At 41.2% G+C, this 22208-nt stretch overlaps 2 protein-coding genes and 1 long non-coding RNA gene across 3 annotated transcripts; 2 read left to right on the top strand and 1 right to left on the bottom strand.

Moving 5' to 3' along the window:
* The first annotated feature begins 9799 nt into the window (after positions 1-9799).
* Positions 9800-11337, top strand: LOC117590915. The gene is made up of 2 exons (XM_034283948.1): positions 9800-9961; positions 10039-11337. Exons 1-2 carry the CDS (start codon positions 9893-9895, stop codon positions 11080-11082), a joined length of 1113 nt encoding a protein of 370 aa, XP_034139839.1. The 5' UTR covers positions 9800-9892; the 3' UTR covers positions 11083-11337.
* A 4151-nt stretch (positions 11338-15488) lies between these two features.
* On the bottom strand, positions 15489-17508 carry LOC117590917 (cdc25-like protein phosphatase twine). The gene has a single exon (XM_034283949.1). It carries the CDS (start codon positions 17189-17191, stop codon positions 15893-15895), a length of 1299 nt encoding a protein of 432 aa, XP_034139840.1. The 5' UTR covers positions 17192-17508; the 3' UTR covers positions 15489-15892.
* Positions 17509-18738: 1230 nt separating this feature from the next.
* Positions 18739-21714, top strand: LOC117590895. The gene is made up of 3 exons (XR_004574335.1): positions 18739-18846; positions 19229-19348; positions 21522-21714. It is a non-coding gene; the product is annotated as an uncharacterized LOC117590895 (long non-coding RNA).
* The last annotated feature ends 494 nt before the right edge of the window (positions 21715-22208 follow it).

The raw sequence follows: 22208 nt of genomic DNA, 5'->3' as shown, positions 1-22208 counted from the left end.
CATTTTTTGGCAATATACTTGTTGTTGCTAGGAATGGTAACTGTGTTCTTACTGGTCAGGGATTTGACCTTATCGTTGAGCTCTTGTAGATTGGTAAAACTGCTTGCTCCTAAAATACGATTTATTCTATTGTGCAGCACTTTCTTCTCTTGAATGGAGGCATCTAAACCTTCGACTGTTATGACGATTGGGAAGTGGTTGCTGTTGGTTATTTTGGATTTAAGGGCTTGCCAGTCAATTCTACCGTTCTTGTGATTGGAAAAGGTGAGGTCAAGAACAGAGAATTGGGAAGGGTTCCTGGAGAAAGTTGGAGATCCGTCGTTAAGACAGATAAATCCCTCCTCACAAGTAGCATTCTCGATGATGCGGCCCTTGCGGTCACTGGAAGGGTTTCTCCAGATGGAAGACTTGGCGTTGAAATCTCCTCCTACGACTGAAGGGTAGTCTAGGGACTCCGCAAGCTCGAACACCTTTTTAATGCCCGATTTGAATTGGGAAAGTGTCATTGAAGGCGCAGCGTATGCGCTGAATATGTTGAGGTTGTTTTTGAGGTTCAGGGTCTTAATACCTACGATCTCTAGATCACAGTCTATTTTCAGAATGCTAAATCTAATTTTCTTTCTCATATAGATTCCTACTCCGCCGTAGCCGTCTTCTTTGGGCTTGCCGATGAAGTTGTAATCTAAGATACTGCAGTCCTCATTATTTACAACCCAAATCTCCGAAAGGATTGAGATGTCTCTTTCGTTGTTTATTAGAAACATATTGAGGAGCTGTTTGTTGTTGTTGTAAGTCAGACTTTGAATGTTTAGGTGAAGAATCTTCATTGTTTTTTGTTTGGGTATCCCGCTTCCACCCCTTGCACAATTTGCAAACTGTCGAGTTCAGCATTGGAGGTGTTAACATAATCCAAGATCTGTTGAAAAAACTTCTGCACCAATTCCCTCTTGGAAATATTTCTGGGTTCCACCAGGAACTCTGTAAGCATGGATCCCAGTGCGTTAAGCTTTTCCTGAGCCACAGATGAAACCACGGGCGTTGTTCTCACAAATTTCTCTCTCAATTGAGGGCTATCTGCGTTGATAGCGTTCCTCCATTCTGCCATGTTGGCAGCTGCCTTAGCCGACTCCAAATTGCGGGCTGCCGCTCTTTTGGCTTTTGTCACCTCGGCGAACGAAGCAACCGAGTGAATTTCCCTAGCTGCCTCAGTGTTGTTGTTTAGGCGTTCGGGGAGGATGCCATTTTGCCAAGTGGGTGGGGGAAACTCCCCTGGGTCCCCAGGGTTGGGTGGAGATCTACCAAAGAGTGTCGGGTACCTAGCCTTGACCTCAGCCCGTGATAAGTTTTCGAGCGTCATGCTTTTTTGAATTGCAAACGCTTTCGTTCTGGCCTCGCATTGCGGGTGCGTCCCAAAGATTAGACCCGCCTTTTGCACAAAGTGCCGCAAAATCCGGGGAGAGTACCCGTGGGCGGCGAAGGCACTGTTTTCCACAAGTTTGTTTGCACCGTCGGCCGACCTACATACAATCTTGCACCTGCCATAGCCTATCCTCGCGACCTCCTCTATACCGCCAAGTCCCAGTTTTATCAACAGTTCGGATAGCTCGAACTGGTTAATTGCGATCCTGGAATTATTATCGCTTAGTTTATCTATATACACTACAAAAGGGCCTTTGTGGCCCTCGTAGTATTTGTTGTTGATGTTTTTGATGTTGTTGTTTTTGTTGTTGTTGTTAGTTGTCGTTGTTGATCTTGTACTCACGGACGTCTGACAAACATCCACATCCGCTTTCTCTTTCTCACTAGTAATGGTTTTGGTAGTTTTGTTTTTCGTCTCTTTCTCTTTCAAGGTGGCTTTTGTCGTCGTAGCTGTTGTTTTTCCCTGCCGAAAAAGCAGGTCTGGAGTCTCCTTCCCTCTTTTTTCGCGTCTCCACTAGGATCCTTGATCCTGTGGCCTTCTCCGTGGCCATCCTGGTTCTTCCTATGCCAGCCATGGTTCCGGATTACGCTGCACCAGCTTCCGTGTTACTGGCTTTGCTGGGCCGCCATTGCCGAGAGGCAAGGTTATCCGAAAAAACTACGGATTTACTGCCACTCCCGCCGTCTTTATCAGGTTGTGGGGTAACCACGGGTGATCGTATTATTGCTTATTATAAGCGAGTTTCGGCTCAATTTCACAAAATAAGCAAATTTGTTAATTTCCGCGGTAAACCCGAGATACACGCCTCTCCAGTGTTGTTTCTTGTTTTTAAGTATCTTTAATTTAAGTATATCCATTGGGCTGGTTATCGGCATAGTCAAATCATCTCACTATTTCAGCCAAGTTATTCAATAAAAAACGAGAAGGGACGTAGGACGTATGACGCTTCTTACGCGTCACAACTTTTATAACCGGCACTCAGTACTACATCTGCACCTTAGCGGTTATTTTTCAAATTTTAAATTTTTTCTTCATCTGTCATCTACCTCTAGAACACTTCTCACACCAACACGCTCCTTTAGCTCGCCGCCCTTCCCTAGACCCACACACTGCAGACTCGAGGCAGAGGCACCGTCCGCACACAAAAAAAAAACAAATATAAGCTGCGGGACGGGGTGGGTTAAAAGTCGGAAGAGTCATCGGCAGGGGGAGGGCAGAGGCAGGGGCCGAGTGAAGCAGAAGCAGAGTGTGAATGAGAGAATGTAAAAATAAAGAGAACAGCTGCGGGACAGGGTGGGTTTAGCCACTGGAAATTAATTTCTCCATTGTGGCTATAATAATGATCCGATCGGATCCCAATTTGGTGAACTGATAGATATGGCCATTTCCTACAGAATGGCGTTTTTCTTGTAGCTTTAAAACTGTAAAACTTTAAAACTGATTTTGGGGTTTTTTCGCCGTTTTGAGGGGGCGGAAGGGGGCGTGGCTCATTTTAGAAAAACACTGGTTTCAGTGTGAGCATATAGCAGTCTGGATGCAAAATTTGGTGGCTCTAGCTCTTATAGTCTCTGAGAACTAGCCGACAAACAAGACGAACAGACAGACATGGCTCTATCGACTCGGCTATTGATGCTGATCAAGAATATATATACTTTATGGGGTCGGAAACGCTTCCTTCTGTGCGTTACATACAACCGTTATTCGCACAAATACAATATACCCTATTTACTCTTCGAGTACCGGGTATAAAAGACACGTTATTTATGGCGAAGTAAAGGAAAACAAACATAAACCGAAATTCCTCTTTTGGGAATTATTGATTTTTGCGACAAATTGCAAAAGCAGGAGGAACATGCAGGGAGGGAGGAGTAGGAGCTGCCTGCCCCTCCCTACAGGGAAAACCTATTTCGCCATAATGGGAAATTTGAATTTCTAAAGGAAACTATTGCATCAATTGAGAGGGCAGGATCTGGGAGGATGTGGAAAGTTTCCGAGTGGAAAACTCAGAGGAAACCCAACAGTCTTATAGTTGCCAAGTGGTCCCTTCGTAAAATCCCTTTCGTCATTCCATCCAGAGGCTTCATCGCTTTGACGTTCTTCCAATGTTATGTTCGGTTCCGTTGGAGCGCTGTGGAGAAAGTTCTCCAATTGAGAGCTTATTCTGAGGTTTGTCCTGATAATAAATAACACACGCAACTATTTTCTGTCAAGGAACCACAGCTTATATTTGTTTTTATACCCGGTACTCGAAGAGTAAATAGGGTATATTGTATTTGTGTGAATAACGGTTGTATGTAGCATCAATGATCAATGATCAGCATCAATAGCCGAGTCGATAGAGCCATGTCTGTCTGTTCGTCTTGTTTGTCGGCTAGTTCTCAGAGACTATAAGAGCTAGAGCCACCAAATTTTGCATCCAGACTGCTATATGCTCACACTGAAACCAGTGTTTTTCTAAAATGAGCCACGCCCCCTTCCGCCCCCTCAAAACGGCGAAAAAACCCCAAAATCAGTTTTAAAGTTTTACAGTTTTAAAGCTACAAGAAAAACGCCATTCTGTAGGAAATGGCCATATCTATCAGTTCACCAAATTGGGATCCGATCGGATCATTATTATAGCCACAATGGAGAAATTAATTTCCAGTGGCTAAACCCACCCTGTCCCGCAGCTGTTCTCTTTATTTTTACATTCTCTCATTCACACTCTGCTTCTGCTTCACTCGGCCCCTGCCTCTGCCCTCCCCCTGCCGATGACTCTTCCGACTTTTAACCCACCCCGTCCCGCAGCTTATATTTGTTTTTTTTTTGTGTGCGGACGGTGCCTCTGCCTCGAGTCTGCAGTGTGTGGGTCTAGGGAAGGGCGGCGAGCTAAAGGAGCGTGTTGGTGTGAGAAGTGTTCTAGAGGTAGATGACAGATGAAGAAAAAATTTAAAATTTGACAAAACACCGCTAAGGTGCAGATGTAGTACTGATTGCCGGGTATAAAAGTTGTGACGCGTAAGAAGCGTCTCACACGTCCCTTCTCGTTTTTTATTCCATATTTTCCATTGTTGTATTATTCTAAATGACTTAATAGGGTTTTTATACCTTTCCAGATAGTTTCCCAGACGTTGCCAGTGAAAAATTAGAGCACCATACAGACAATCCATATGCAAATGGTATCTCATCGCATGATGGGGTATCTAACGCTTCGGAACCACTAAAATATTCGGATGTGTACTGGCAAGGGGAGCGGCATATGTACATATTTCATAAATAAATTTCATAAATCTCTCTCGCTCAACATTTCTCTCATTTGATATAAATTTAATTTTGTGTGTTTGTTTTTCTTTACCAAGAAAAAATAAACAATTTAATTGTATAGAGTACACACAACATTTATTTGTATGGGTAGAAAATATCATTGAACTTTTTCAAGGACAGAGCCGAAAAGCACTGAGAGAAGTTAAATAGAACGGAAGCCAAAAAGAGAAAAAAGATAAACAGAATGAAGCGACAGACAGACAGGGCGTGCAGAGATCCAACATTTTGTATGGTGCGATTTTTTTAAGCAATTCTTAACTCTGTTTTGAAGTCGTTTTTCTATTGAAATTCTGGATTGACGCAATTGAATGGAAAAATAGAGTACCGTCTGTTCGCCTGATATGATATACATACATATGTACGTAAGTATGTACATATATCGATTAGCAGACGAGCATTATTGCGATAAATACAATGACAGAATGCGACAAAATTCGAGATAAAAGCAAAAAGGCACTTGCAAAATCAAATATAAGCACTCGTACCGACCAATGACCGACCGTTGAATACAAAACTTGAACTCTTTCAACTGGAATAAAATGTAGACTGATTTGGTTTACGAGCTAAAAGCTGCGTATCTCTCTGTTGACTTTGTTGGTTCTCTCTTCTGATAAATCTGTTTGAAAAAGTCTTCCCAAAGATTTAATAGATCTTATGGGACGTGTCCGAATGACGTAGGCGGTCACCGAAAGTGGCCAAAAACAAGAGAGTAAATCAAAATCATAGCAGTGTCGTCTCTATGCAAAAGTAGATCTGGGGGGCAGGCCTGTTCTACTTCCTTCCACTTTTGCTGGCAAAAACTGGGTCAACTCTTACTGCTACCCTACATTTACAGTGAAATGAGGAAATTCCTGAGCTTCAGGGTCAATGAAAGTAAAAGTTGTTTCATTAATAACGCAACATTTCCTACATTTTTTAAAGAAAATCAAATCACAACGCTGTACCCATACACTAACATGGCTTTAACAGAGCAAGAGCACAATAATCACTCAATTTTACATTATTTCTGAACAAATCCTTAATAGAAAACGTGATTTCCGTTAAAACATTAATTCACCTATAACAACTTCAAAAACTAAAACAAAATGCATATACACTGCTGCCTTGGGCATATGCAAGCGTACATACATATGTATATGCCGCCTTTGATCTGGCTCCGTCGGTTTGTACATTCTCTTTTAAAATATTCAGAATATATATTTATATATATATATTATATATTTATATATATATATATATATATACGCACACACATGGGGTAAAGACTTACCACAATTGCCATACACATTTGAGTATAACTTTTGGAGCTTTTCGTTGCTTTTTTGGGTGCACGAGAAAATTGAATTCACGAACACTCACACAGCACAATACACGCGCGTACACACACAAGACGAGACTATTATTTCACGAATGCAATTGGCTTCTGTGTCTCAACAGAATTACAGCTTTTATTGTACTTTGTATATCAGTTTACAAGTGTTTTATATTGAATTTAACTGGCAATTGATATCTTGCGAACGACATTAACACAATATTCAGCTGCTGCCGTGGTCAGAAAGGTCTTAACCTCAAATTTCTTTGGTGGCTCCCAGCCGTACGCGCACACACACTCACACACAGACGGGGCACACTCAGCGCGAGGTGAATATCAATGGGAACAGAGGTTTCTGGTTTCAAATCACTGAACTGAAAGCTAACAAAACAACCGATTTGATTTATGGTATTAACCACTTGGTATTACACAATTAATTGATTTTAAAGATTTCAAAGTTGAAATTTACCCAGTGTGACCGCGGAGCTATCGATAAAATATACCTTCGGATTCTCCAAAGTATACCAGCATATACCTTCTCATTTTAAAAATATACCGTAGATATACCGTAGTCTTAAATCATATTCCTCGATTTGTATGTTCTTTTTGCAAAGACTTTGAACACTGAAAGAATATTTTAATCCACTTGAAGAATCAACTTGACTTATTTTAAATACTCCTTTTTTATGCCCGGTACTCAAAAAGTAAATAGGGTATATTGTATTTGTGCGAATAACGGTTGTATGTAGCATCAATGATCAATGATCAGCATCAATAGCCGAGTCGATAGAGCCATGTCTGTCTGTTCGTCTTGTTTGTCGGCTAGTTCTCAGAGACTATAAGAGCTAGAGCCACCAAATTTTGCATCCAGACTGCTATATGCTCACACTGAAACCAGTGTATTTCAAATATGAGCCACGCCCCTTCTGCCACCACAAAAGCTCGAAAACCTCCCAAACCTACAATTTTGAAGATAAAAGAAAACTAAAAACGCCATTCCGTAGGGAATGGCCATATCTATCAGATCACCAAATTGGGATCCGATTGGATCATTATTATAGCCAAAATGAAGAAATTAATTTCCAGTGGCTATACCCACCCCGTCCCGCAGCTTATATTTGTTTTTTTGCAGATTCTCTCATTCACACTCTGCTTCGCGCAGTGAGCGGCATCTGCCTCTGCCAAAAACCAAAAACGAGACTTAAAACCAAAATGTATGTATCACGTTAAATAAAATATTTTACCATAGCAAATATATAGAAATAAAATAGAATAAAGAATATCAAATTAAACACCTTCCATAGGGTATTCCAGGCCCAAATAATGATGTAAAGATTGAAGAACTGCTCCCCAAACCACTACGAGCTTACTTATGTTCCCTTATCAACCCACGCTTTCTGCTATTTTCATTTCTCTAGCTCTGAGATCTAGCCGACAAACAAGACGGACGGACGGACGGACGGACAGACAGACATGGCTCTATCGACTCGGCTATTGATGCTGATAAAGAATATATATACTTTATGGGGTCGGAAACGTTTCCTTCTGTGTGTTACATACAACTATAACTATTTACTCTTCGAGTACCGGGTATAAAAATTTATAAATTTAAAAAATTGGAAACGTGCAAAAGTGGATACATTGACTTCTTGGACAAAAAATAAAAACTTTTAATAAAGCTGATTTTTTTTGTTTAAATTATTGTTTTGTTTCATTGCCAAGAAGAAACATAAAGAAGCTATTAAAAAAGAGTTAAAAGAATTGAATAATTTTTACAGATTTTACAGGCGCTTAAACTGAAAAGTGGTAACCAAGTATCCACAAATGATCGCCACTGTATGTACATTTGTTATACTAGATGTATAGCTGCGACGTTTAAAATAGCACCAGGAAAATAATTGTTTTCTTTGAGATATTTTGTTAAAACAATGGTTCTAATGAAGGTTTTAAAAACTATTATATCAACTTTGAGGCTTAATTCAACTTATCCAAGAGAGATGGTATGCTTTAGTTGTAAATATTTGGAAGGAAAAGGAATTATTTCGGTATTTTTGGGCGGCAACAAAAACAGCATCAATTTCATAAAAGCTCAAAGAACTTCAAATTTATAAGAAATTACCTCATTTTTTAATAACTGTTGTTTACTTTAATTGTATTGAAAGGTTCATAATTTGTTTTAGAGTTTTTGGCAGCAAAAAAAAGGCTGAGAGTCCTGTCGTAAAATGTAACCTTATGTTCGCGTCTTTCCTGGGGGACTCATCTCCACAAACCTGGCAGGACCCCCAACTGTCAAACTTTTTCTTTGACTTAGTATTACAAACATATTCTTTTACTGTTACCAAACAATTTTCCTAATGGTTCATATCTGAGGACTGAGCAAGAGAAAACATTGCATTAAAGTCACTGTTTTAAACCCCCTTAGAGCTCTCTATCTGGTCTGTTTTGGGTCATTTCCCTGATGAAAAGACACAACTCAGCGGCATTTTCTATTGCAAATAAGGCAGCATTATTGTTCTATTATATAATAACAAAGCCATGTTGATTCCTCATAGATTCCAGCACGGGTACTAAACCACCTCCATAATACGAAAGGCATGCACATTCCATGATTCTTGTCTCAGCATGATTATTAGATATAAATATGTGTCAAAGGGTTGTGTTTTTCATTTGGTAGTCGTTTGACAAAAGATCTAAAGTTTTGTCAAAAAAAAAAAAAAATTTGGCTTCCTCCGGATAACAGGATTTATATCCTTATATATTTGGGCCAACTCCAGTGTTGTACAGAGCTACAGAGCTGTAGAGCTCTAGCTCTATTTTTTGGATTAATGCCAAAAAAAACGGGCTTTTCACCCATAGTGCATTGGAAATTAATTTCTTCGTTCTGGCTTTAATAATGATCCTATCTAATCCCGATCTGATTCGGCGATCTGACAGATATGGTCATTCCCTACGGAATGGCGTTTTTAGTTTCCTTTTATCTTAAAAATTGTAGCTTTGGATGGTTTTCGCCATTATGCGGGGGCGGGGCTAATTTTTTAAATACACTGGTTTCAGTGTGAGCATACAGCAGTCTGGATGCAAAATTTGGTGACTCTAGCTCTTATAATCTCTGAGAACTAGCCGTCAAACAAGATGAACGGACGGACAGACGGACAGGCAGACATGGCTCTATCGACTCGGCTATTGATGCTGATCAAGAATATATATACTTTATGGGGTCAGAAACGTTTCCTTCTGTGCGTTACATACAAATACAATATACCCTATTTACTCTTCAAGTACCTTATATAAAAATAGGAACGCGGTATGTCTATGCAGATTTTAGTGCCATGCTTGAGCATCAAATTTGAAGTCAGTTGTCCAAATCTCGATTTGCTGATGGGAGTCGAAGGAAAATGTGCAAGTGTTAATGTGTGTGTACATGTGCCAGGCAGCCGTACACTTATACAAATGTAGCTGGGACTTCTAGCTGAGTCTTCTACACGCTGTAGCTTGTAGCTGGGACTTTGGCAGAGGCTTGGGACTTCGAGACGCACATTGAGCGGTGACGTTTCGTTTATAGGAAGCTGATAGTCTACTATACTATTTAGTTAGTGCATTAACCTATGCTATTTGGTTAGTGCTTTAGCGCTGAGAGTCAATACCAGCTGGTAATATTAATTAGAATAGCAAAATCGAGGAACATTTTTCAAGGTTTACGGTATATTTTCAAAATTATAAGGTATGTTTTTGTGGGTCGTGCGGTATCTTTTATCGATAAATCCGCGGTCACACTGCAGGTGATTCAAGACGCAAAAAAATTAGCCGATTTGAAGCGAGAAAATAATATTAATTATACAACAAACAGTCTAAAGGGAATGTCCAAACGCAAGGCCGAGGAAACAAGCATCGAAATGGCATCGGGTGCAGAGAAAATCAGCATCAAGGTACGTATAAAACTAAAATTTTTGGGCAAACCATAAAGTTGCCTAACTGGAACTATTTTTCGGCTTCATATTTGTAGACAAACTTTACCATTGGCTTGACAGAGCCACTGAAAGAATATCAAAAGCTGATTGAGACCGAGGTGCAGGTTGATGAAATCGTCGATGATGAGATTATCAAAAATAACTTCGAAGGTATCGCTGCAGCGGCGCGTGACGTCATCTGGCAGCTGCTGTTTGCCGGCTCGGACGGCGATGGCGGCGTCACTAGTGAGTCACAGCAGAAGGCATCGGAGCTGCTGGAGGAATACAAAGGCGATGCCACATTCTATGATCCGTGGGAGTACAACGATTGGATTACCAAGCTGCGGGACGAAGTGCTGAAGAAGGAGCTCCTCGACTTTTGGCGGGACACAATCGTGAAGAAACAGCTTGGGCCGTGCTGGTCGCGCGACTGTGATCTGTTTGATGGGGACGATACGCCGCCGCTGGAGTTTTACGCCCATGGCGGGTGCACGGCGCCGTTTGCGGCCAGCCTCAAAGTGCGAGCAGCCAACAAGGAGGTACGTGCTTCGGATGCCTCCGATGCAGATTCGTCCAGGGAGCCACCCGAGGGCGAGGAGCGATCTGCAGAACGCAGTGCGGACGATGAGGCAGCCTACACGGGCGTCTTTGACGCAGTAATAACCCGGGAGCAGCCACTCAGCGAGTACCGCGATCTCATGACACGCTTTGTGCTGACCGATGTCATTGTGCCTGATGAAATTCAGCAGGCCAGCGTGAAGAAGATCGCCAAGGCTGCCCAGGACGTTATATGGCAGATCCTGTTCGAAGGTGCTCCCTCCCAAGAAGACCAAGACAAGGCAGCTGATCTGCTGCAGGAGTACAAAACAGATTCCGGCTTCTATGGCCCCTGGGAATACAACAAATGGATTTTCAAGCTACGCGATGAGGTGCTCACCAAAGAGCTGATCGACTTTTGGCGCGAGAAGATTGTTAAGCTGGAGCTGGGTCCCTGCTGGTCACGCGACTCGGATTTCTTCGAGAACGACGACGACGTGCCCCTCGAGTTCTACAACAAGGCTGGCTGCAAGGCGCCCTTCAACCCTCCAGCCGATACCTAGATGGATAGAATCCGCTCCACTGAAGCCCCCACCACTCCGTTGTCTTCAGCTTTTTGAACAATATCCTATTTTTTCGATAAGTCTGTCGTCCAAAAATCATTTTGGTACACAGTGCTCTTGGTATGTAAACTAAATTAAATGAAAATTGCATACAAAGATGTAAATTTAAGTTTTAAGATCCACGCAACAGGTGTTTCCGAAATTCCTCGAATATAAACAGTGCCTTTGACATTCAATTCAAAAAGATTTTACATTTAAAATTGTAATTTTATGGGTATTTGAAGGTTTCATCAATACATGTAATTCAAGGATGTTTTCTATATTTAAAAGAAAGAGAATAGAAGTCGATGTTAGGGGGCACCGTTGATCCTCTCGGGTCTTATAGACAAATATGAAAGAGACTTGTGTAAGTCTTCGTTTTAAATTGTTTCCAGGTTCTGAACAGGTTGACAAGGTTATCATGTTCCCCTAGTAGTGATTCATGTGTAGTGAAATCCCAGCTGCTGCAAACAGTGGGAGACTTGATTTGAGCATCTGGATCATTGGAATCATTCTTCTTCTTATGACTGTTTAATTATCTCTTTTATATTAAATAGCTTTTGTGGCACTTTCGTGACTTTTCTGTGGTATTCAACAATTGTTATTTAGATGTATACTTTTCGTTTAACACAAATTAATACATGCAATGTATATTCTTATTATATTATTTTCAAAATTTAATTTTGTATAATTTGCAGTATTTCGAATAAAAGTCACATATTTTACAGGACTTGTGTATTTATTTTAAAGAGTATTTAATTGTTTAATGAAATTCTGGACGTTGGACGTTGATATGCAATGACTGCACCATCAAGTGGCCCATGCGACACCAAGCCAAAGCCTGTTACGCGCGGAACCCAGCAGAACGCAGTCCTCCTCCCGCCCAACCGACCGAACCGGTCGCGAGCATGCAGGAAAGATAGATGTTAGGCTAATATTCGAGGAAAATTAGATCTAATCATAACTAGACTAAGCTAAGCAAGCAGAAATTACCAAAATCAGAAACAAGACAAAACTAAAATGAAACTAACTACGGGAGAGGTAGGCTAGTATAAGAGATTTAAGAAGAGGAAGGGAGTTAGTTGAGGATATAATGTGGTAGAGGGAATTATAATCCGAGCATAAAACCCTAAAGGGTTTGTGTGAGGCATAATTCGATCTACATAGTGGAAGGAACAAAGGAATAAAGTTTCTAGTGGGTCTAATGGGAATCGTAAAGTTTATGCGGCTCAGCAAGTCAGGGCTGTCTACATCCCCCTTGATCAAGTTGTGCATAAAAATTACACCAAGCATTTTTCTACGACTAACTAAGGATGGAAGATTTATTAAAAGAAGTCTACTACGGTAGGATGGCAGTCTCACAGTTGCATCCCAGTTGAGGCCCCGTAGGGCAAATAATAAAAAGTTTTTCTGTACTGATTCAATACGGTCCTGATGTATGTTGTACTGAGGGCACCATACACATGAGCCGTATTCTAAAATCGGACGAACAAGCGAGATATAGAGAGTCTTCGTCATCAAATTCCTTTGACCACCTCTTTATAAACCCAAGCACACCCATGGCTTTATTTACCATGGTAGAAATGTGTTCAGAAAACTTTAACTTGGGGTCTACTTTAACACCTAGATCATCAACCAATGTAATTCTCTCAAGAGAACTACCGCAGAGGGTGTAAGGAGCCAGGAAGGGGCTGGAGCGATAAAAGGTCATAACATTGCATTTCGAGGCATTAAGTTGTAACATATTTGCACAGCACCATGACTGAAAGCTATTGAGATCAGATTGCAAGCGAGAGTGAAATGAAATGTCCTTATACTGGACACAGAGTTTAACATCATCCGCATACATAAGTACTCGAGAATTTGTTAATACAGAAGGCAGGTCATTAATAAAGAGTGTGAAAAGTAAGGAGCCTAAATGGCTACCCTGTGGTACTCCAGAAGTAACCATAACAGGTAAAGATAAGGAGTTTTTGAAAAGGACCCTTTGAGACCTAGAACACAGGTAGCTAGAAATCCATCTCAACAGATTGGGCGGAATCCTTAGAAGGTCGAGCTTTTGTGCAAGAAGAGAATGGTTTACAGAATCGAATGCCTTACTGAAGTCAGTGTAAATAACATCCGTCTGCAAGTTACTTTGGAAGCCTTTAATTACAAAGGAGGTGAACTCTAAAAGATTAGTGGTTGTTGATCGTCGCCGTATAAATCCGTGCTGAGCTGGAGATATAAGTGATTTGCAGAGATGCTGCAAGTGCGGAGTTAAAAGTTTCTTGAACATTTTAGGAATAGCGGATAACTTAGATATACCTCTATAGTTTTTAGCGTCAGCCTTGCTACCTTTTTTATGGAGAGGAATTATAAAGGATTCCTTCCAGATGGGGGAAAGCTAGAAGAATGGATAGATAGAGTCCGCACAGAGACTCGGCACAGTACCTGAGTACACAGCCGGGAACTCCGTCAGGGCCCGGTGAAAATACCGGCTTAACTAATTTAAGTTCATGAAGTAAGGAGCCTTCATTAAACAAAGGACAGAAAATGCCATTCGACCTTGGTAAACTATATGGATACATATGACATGAGTAGCTTTGCTGGGAATAGGTTATTTGAAAAAATGTTGCAAAAAGATCGGCGATTGCCTGATCATTGTTTGCCGACATATTCAAAAATGATAGCGAGGATGGATGTGCGGACGTTCTACGCTTACTGTTTACAAAGCTGTAAAACTGTTTAGGGTCCTGTGAAAAACGTATCCTGCATCAAAGGAGGTAGTTCCTATAGCATTGAGCATTAAGAACAGTGAAATTTGACCGAGCTATTAAGTAATTAGAAAGAGAAGAGGGAGAACCAACTTCTTGAGATTTTTTAAATAGTCTTGATTTTAGATTTTTTAGACTGGATAACTCTTTGGTGAACCAAGGAGGTTTCGCAGATCTAGTCGGACATGAAAGTGGGACACGCGTGTCAAAAATTGTGTCAAGTACATTGTAAAAAATGTTTGTGCCTTCAATGACGTCACTGCACAAGTACAGAGCGGACCAATCAAAATTTCGAATTAAGTTATTGAGCTTCGTAAACTCGGCTTTACGAAAGCAGCGGACGCGTTCAGATAGCCTACCCGCACGATCCGATACAGTAGGTCCAATATCTATCGACACTTCGAAAGTAGGATGATAGCAAATAATTTGTTTGTTTTTTAATTGACAAAAAAATTAACGAGAAAGGACGTGTGAGACGCTTCTTACGCGTCACAACTTTTATACCCGGCATTCAGAACTACTTCTGCACCTTAGCGATGTTTTGTCAAATTTTAAATTTTTTCTTCAACTGTCATCTACATCTACAACACTTCTCACACCAACACGCTCCTTTAGCTCGCCGCCCTTCCCTAGACCCACACACTGCAGACTCGCGGCAGAGGCAGAGGCAGCGCGCGCACACAAAAAAAAAAACAAATATAAGCTGTGGGACGGGGTGGGTTAAAAGTCGGAAGAGTCATCGCCAGGGGGAGGGCAGAGGCAGGGGCCGAGTGAAGCAGAAGCAGAGTGTGAATGAAAGAATGTAAAAAGAACAACAAAAAATGCGGGACAGGGTGGGTTTAGCCACTGGAAATTAATTTCTTCATTGTGGCTATAATAATAATCCAATCGGATCCCAATTTGGTGATCTGATAGATATGGCCATTCCCTACGGAATGGCGTTTTTAGTTTTTTATCTTCAAAATTGTAGGTTTGGGAGGGTTTCGCCTTTTTGCGGGGGCGGGGCTCATTTTTGAAATACACTGGTTTCAGTGTGAGCATACAGCAGTCTGGAGCCAAATTTTGGTGGCTCTAGCTCTTATAGTCGTATATAGGAAACGTTTCCGACCCCATAAAGTATATATATTCTTGATCAGCATCAATAGCCGAGTCGATAGAGCCATGTCTGTTTGTCCGTCCGTCCGTCTTGTTTGTTGGCTAGTTCTCAGAGACCATAAGAGCTAGAGCCACCAAATTTTGGCTCCAGACTGCTGTATGCTCACACTGAAACCAGTGTATTTCAAGAATTAGAACCGCCCCCCTAAAAGGGCGAAAATCTCCCAAATCTACAATTTTGAAGATAAAAGAAATCTAAAAACACCATTCTGTAGGGAATGACCATATCTATCAGATCGCCGATCCGATTGGATCATTATTATAGACACAATGAAGAAATTAATTTGCAGTAACTAAACCCACCCTGTCCCGCAGCTTATATTTGTTTTTTCACAAACAAATATAATTTTTGTTTGAATAGAAAACACTAAAATAGAGAACTTTGAATAGTTTTTCGGATTCTTTTCACTTCAAGTCTTAAAATATTGTATTTGGGGTTTTTGGGTAAACATTTGCTTTACAAAATTTAATTGGTTAACACTAAAATTAAACACGAAATTAAACTTTAAAATGCCGAACACGAACAATAAAATAAACTAAAATAAATTCGAAATTTTCACTTTCACTGACTAGAGAACATTTCTTTCTTACTTTTTATGTTTTTTTTGGTTGTCTCTATGCTTATTTTCTGCGTATTGTATATGGGTTTTCGGTGTGTAAAACTCTCAACTGGAAATATAAATATGAATAAACATTAAATGTTAAATATTAAAGGGTAAAAACTCAACATTTGAACAAATATCAACGAAACGAAACGAAACTAATAATTTGCGTCCTTTCAATCTTAGCGATTAATTTTGTTTTTAAAAAAATAATATGTCATGGCAGTTGGGGGCTAAAGGGGATGGGGCCAACCCATTTTACTCAAAGTAATGCAAGCGGGAGCGGGATTTGCGCAGGGTACGGGAACCGGTGCTAGTGCCACCGCCAATGCCACTGTCAGCGCCGTCACCATCGCCGCACTGCCACGACTTGGTCTTGGCACGAAAGTGGCGAAACTCTTCGTTATGAGCAGGCGCCAGCATGGGCACATATTCACGTGGCTCGCAGAGATTGGCATATAAATTGTAAAACTCCTTGTAGCCATTGTGCAGGAGGTACAGCTCCGGATAGTCGAGGGCCGGATAGTTGTGAGTGTGCTGGTTGCGATCGATGCTGCGCAGGAAGCGTAACAGCTTCGGACCGCGCTCCGAGGAGAACTCACAGTGGAAGATGTAGATGTGGCGCTGATCCGTCAGGTGCTGCTGAAATGCTGCGGATGGAAATGCCTCCTTGATGAGCGCCCGCGTGTATAAATTGTGGGCGCCGCGTATGTGACCACCCTCGTACTCGTACGGATAGCGACAGTCGATGATCTGGTAGCCGTAGTCGTTGCCCAGCTGCTCCCCAAACTCCCCATTGATCAGGCGCGCCAGCGTTTCACATGAAATGGTCTTCAAGTCGCGATGACGGGTGCCCGTGAGCAGGCAGGGCAGGACACACGGTTTGCTCAGATCGCCAATCAGTTCCGGCTCATCGCCCAGGGCTGTGAGGATGTCGGCATCGTTCATGGACATGGATCTGCGCTGAAGCATGCGCGTGGTAGTGACGCTGGCGGTGGGTGACTTGCTGCTAGCCACGGACACGTTGCTGCCGCTGGAGTCCTCCTCCGCCAGTTCCCTGGGCAGCATGCTCAGGCATCGACGTGCCGAACGGTACTTTGGCTCCGAGCCGCTCTCCGAGATGTGCTCCGTCTTCAGTTGGCCGCTGATCAGCTGCTCGAGATCGCCAGGCAGGCCCACAGCAGCAGCATCCCGCTGGTCCAATTCGAACATGTGCAGGTACTCATCGTCGAGGGAGTTGCCCGAATCGCAGCTGGACTCGATGCTGTTGATGCTATTGAAGGGTCGCAGGCTATTGCTGGACTTGGGTGTACCCCCACCGCTCTCATTTAGCCGCGCGCCGCGCATATTGTACGCCAGCTCGGTGATGGGCGACAGTACGGTGCCGGCCGAATTGCCGGGAATGTGCCGCTTCAGCATCCGATGCAGCGGCGTCTCCAGCTGCCCCTTGTGGCGCTTCGCCACATTATTGTGAGCTACATTCTCCTGATTCTCTGGATCAAAGCCAAAACTCTCATCCTGTTCGCAATCGTCGAGCATCAGCCGCTTGCAGGCCATGGCGCAGCAGCTGTATCTGCGATCCGCGATCCGCGATCAGCTGGCAATAAAGACTTTCACCCGTAAAATACTCAAAGAGTGGATTTTCGTTATTATTTTGCTGATCAATTTGGATAGAGCGTGCTGCGATTCGGTTCTTTTGGCTTCCCTTTTGGTCTGTCTGTATTTCCCTTTTCCCTTTCCGCGGCAAAGACTTTTGGCGCCTTTCACCAGTTCCCCCCATCCCTTTCTAAAATCACACTCATATTAGCAGGTAAGTAAACATTGCAGCAACATAGTGATGTGCACTGGCCGATGGCTGGTGTGGTGGATTCGAGTTATTTCAATTTGAATTGGAGTTTTATGCGGTTTTGCAGGTTAACTTTTTTTGACAAAATTTTAAAATGTAAAATGTGAGTGATTATGCCAGGGTAAAATGTTTGCCATGACTCGAAAAATGTTTGTCAAGCAACAAATGAGTTTTAAATGCATTATGGCTCGTAAATTTTCATTTTTCATTAACATATAACATTTATCCAAAAATAACACATTACTTTATATTTTTACAGGTTTCTAAGCTATGTTTTGCATTTTTTAGTACTTGGCTAAGCACTAAGTTTTTAGCCAGTCAGCAGAAAGACCGGTCTTTATGGCTGAAAAGACACCTAAATAGATGAAGCAACGGGTTTTCCGCCAACTTGAAGTGAACAAATGAATCACACAACCCCCGTAAATAACATTCAAGACATTTATCTCCGTCATGTACGCCGGCTCCGCCACTGACATGCTCCAGAAACACCAAGATCTGCTGTCCGTAAGTAAGAGACACACACACACAATGATTGGACACGCATTTTAGCACACAGCAGTGAGCACACAGTGCAAAATACACTCTCGCCTGACGGACTGACTGTTAATTTAATCGGCCACTCTTTAGCCTCAACTGTCAGTTAAGTTAAAGCGCCACTTTATCGGTGTGTTGCCCCGATCTTTATCCCGACTGTCATTACCAAATTCAACTTAAGTGCTGTCAAAAGATATTTACCGTTTCGCTTTTGATTTTGTCTTAATGTTTGTATTTTTGTTCTTTATTTTATTTTTTATTTTTTTTCCCCAATGGCTACAGACATCTAAACCTGTTTTTTGCGTTAATCTGAGTTTGCTGTGATTTAATAATAGCACACTAAAATCGTTGATTTATTTCATTATTTGGTTGTGCCTCTGCGAAACATCTGAATTAAATTTAAAATATTCGAAACACAGAAATTCACCACGCTTTCGATCAGCTGTTTAGGCTTTGGTGATCTATTGGATGGCCACCATAAGAAAAGGGTGGTGAAGTAGAAAATGGTGCGCAAGTAGGACGAAAACAACGCGTGTTTAGGACAATAATTAATAAAGAGTGCGATTAAGTGAGAAATAAAGTTTTAATAATATATTTTAAAGGTATTTTTGAAGCACGTGGGGAGCAAAACTGTAACAAGTTACATATTTCGACGTGGCGATTTCCACCTTGTTAAGGCGGGCGGCCAAATAATCCCCCTCTACCCAAGGGTAGAGAGGTAACATAAACCCTAAAAAAAAAAGTTTGGATAAAGGTTACAAGTGCAGCGGATATAGAGGGAGACTAAACCGGAGATTAACGCTGTGTTTTTATGCCCTTTGATTAGTGTTTTGTAGGTTTTGTGAAATTTTTGTAGCACGAAAATACAAGCCATGTCCGTCCGTCTGTTCTTTTCCTCAAATGCAAAGTATCTTCATAAAAACAATTAACTTCTATGTGCTGTGCTGATCAGGATAAATGAATACAGCTAATATTGATAAAATTTCGTGAGCTGTTTGAGAGTGTTCCGTCCTTGTATTTACTTGCATTTCTGGCAAATCTACATTTGTATAAATCATTTCATTAGCAGACAATTTAAAATAAGCTTCTTAAAAACATAAGTCTAATAACATAAGTCTTCAGGTGATAAGTGTGAGGGATAAAAAAAAACATAATTGAATTTGCTCTGCAAATATTCAATATTTTTTAGCTTTTACCAGTTTCTTTCTTTTTAGGCGCTGCCAACTGATCATCAAAGCAGTCACAGCTGATTGGAAATGTGGTTAATCTCTGTGTTTAAAAAATTTGTATGCCAACAAGAACTTCGAAAACTGCATTACAACACATTTATGAAGGTTAGTTTAATCTAAAACCATTAATGATTTGTACTGCCGTTAAGTGAGCCATAAAATGGGCATTTAAAACGAGTTCACCAAACACAAATTTAGTTGAATTACACACTCCTGCCACTTATTAACGAACTTACATTCACGCACTTACATTACTTACATACATACATACGTACGAGGAGGTGCACCACACATTTCAGTTTGATATCGAATACTCGGAGCAAACATGTGGCGTGTTGGCAACGCTTAACAGCATCCAAAATTGACAGGTAACTTTAAATATATTACATTTGCGGGGCCGTTCAGCATGCTTGTCTGCCACGATTAGTGGCAAGCAGCAGGCCAGGCTGCGGCAGCAGGCCAGGCTGCGGCAGCAGGCCAACAAGGCAGCCCAGCTCCACAAGAGGCAGCAAACACGGGCAAACACCAAGCACAGGCATGCGAAGGCATCCCAGCCAGCTATCCAGTCATCCAAGCTATCTCCTTTAAAAACCAAATTCATTTGGTGAATGGGGCGAAGACGTGCAATGCGGCACGACGTGTACAATTATTAATTTGATACGAAATAATTGACATGTTGCCGATGCCAAAAAGGAAGCACTAACATGCAGCAGACAACAGCAGTAGCAAGAGCAACAACATGAAGCTGCAACTTGGCAAACATGCTAAGCCATAGCGACGCATATTAACGCCATGTTTTAGATACAAGGACCGTGGACTACTTGCCTTAGCGATGGCCATTTAAGGGACTCAGCCACGAGACTCAGGCTGGCATCGCGAATGAGATATGACTGATTTGAGTATTTTATGCAACTTTTAAATGTTGCATGCATATTTATACATATGTATGTAGTGTTTAGCTCCTCTCTAACATTTAATTTGCTACCCTGTTGCACGTCTGCCTCTTTTTGCCTATTTTTTCGTGAACGTCCTTCTGTGGCTCTTCTACTCTTGTTACTTAATCGTTGCGGACACAAACACACTTGGTGTTTGGCCACAACAGCAACAATATACAACAAAATGTACAACAAAAAGCTACAAAAAGCAGCCGGTCCAGCCAGTACGGCTTACTGCCTGTAGCTCTTTTGCCGATCTTCTTTGATATTTTGCTTGACTTGGCTTGTGTGTGTGGTAAATTGTTGTTTGCTGCCGCTGCCTCTCTTGCCTGTTTGTTGTTGACTCGTTGTTGAATCGTTGGCCAATATTCAGTCGGTCAGACATGCACATTTTTTTCTGTGTCTATAATGTTAGTTGTGTTAGTTTTTTATGCAAATTTTCTTGTTTCATTTGACAAATTGTCTGTTCGACTTAATGATGGAAAGTAGGTTGTGGATGGCCATACAGTGTGCAGTTCACCCCTCCCCGAGTACGAGTTTTGTAAGTGTGATGCAGTAATGGCAGCAGTTGAGTTGATTATACTCCTCCATGATTAATTACTCGGCCACACTGTTTTTTAGAAAGTGCACCCAAAATGTGCACTAAAATTTGAAATATGTATGTAAATAATTGTAATGGGTTTTTTGTACAGCAAATGAGGCGGGTTTAAGATATGTATTATAAAATGGTATACGAATAGGTTTGATATTCCACCTGTTCATGTTTTATTTAAATATTTTTAATATTTAATATCTTGAAATTTTCTTGCGAACTATTTAAATGTAATATCCTTTTGAATTTGAGTAATTTTCAACAAAAGAATAGTCGAGATCCATCCCTCCACTGACATGATTTTGCATTTGAGTGGACAGCACTAAATATGTTGTAATCTGATCTATAAATTGTTTTTTGCTGCACAAAAATAAAGCTTACAAAATTTTAAGTTATACTAGAGTTACTCTTTAATTAAGGCGCTGAATGGATCTATGAAAAATTTTAATTAAGTAATTTAGTTTTAGAGTTAATCGAGCAGATCCATGAACCATTTTAATTTTCTTCCCTTACACTTGGTAGCAGAAATAAATTGTAAAAGTGAAAAACTGACAGATTAAACTTTAATCATCTCTGCAGCGTCAAAACAGCTATACAGCTCAATTAAAAAATATAAAAGTCATCTGACTATTAATTAACTTGAGTCAATCTAAAACTGCACTATATTCTACCATCAATTGAAATACTAATCATCCTAAGTTATAATGTTTATATAATTATGCACTAATTTTTTCTTTTGCATTTACCTCAGGTTGCCTTCAACACTGGAAGCACTTTTCGCTCTCAAAGGGTTATCTACCTTATCTGTCGTATTTATGTCCCATTTATCCACTCTCACACCTTCGGGAAACGGGCACAAGGCACAGCCTGTCTGATTTTCTTGTTTGGAATTGCCACAGTCACCGCAGCAATAAATCAATTATAGTCATAAGAGCAAATGGAAATGGAAAACCATTAAATTCTTCTGTTTTGAAACCTTTAACGTTAACGGGGAAGATGGATGGATGGATGAATGCCTATAATTACTAGCCATATAAAAAAATGATTAGCAGCGCCGCCAAAGCGATATCATACGATGGTGTTTGCCGATTGGTCTGAATAGTGGTGGGAAGAGGAGGGAAACATGACAAATTGCGAGAAGTTATGTTAAGTTGATGGTTTGGCCTGCACCACACACAGCAACTGATTATAGACTTAAAGACGGGGAGAAAGAAAAAGTGCATAATACTAATTTCATTTTAAACGACCTGACCAGCAGCATCACCACTGTAGCTGTGGCAACGTATGCATATAATTTAGGTAATTGCATAGGAGATGGTGGCCCTCTTGATGATGTTATCATGGGACTCGGACGCGGACTGGGACTTACATCTTTCAGATGCATTATCAAACAATTTCCGATGCCTCGAACAGCTGCTCGACGCTGCTTGTTCCCCTT

This window comes from Drosophila guanche, unplaced genomic scaffold (genome assembly GCF_900245975.1).
Source record: "Drosophila guanche unplaced genomic scaffold, DGUA_6, whole genome shotgun sequence".
Classification (NCBI taxonomy): domain Eukaryota; kingdom Metazoa; phylum Arthropoda; class Insecta; order Diptera; family Drosophilidae; genus Drosophila; species Drosophila guanche.
Note: the sequence above shows the minus strand (reverse complement) of the source record. Positions and strands in the feature narration are given on the sequence as shown.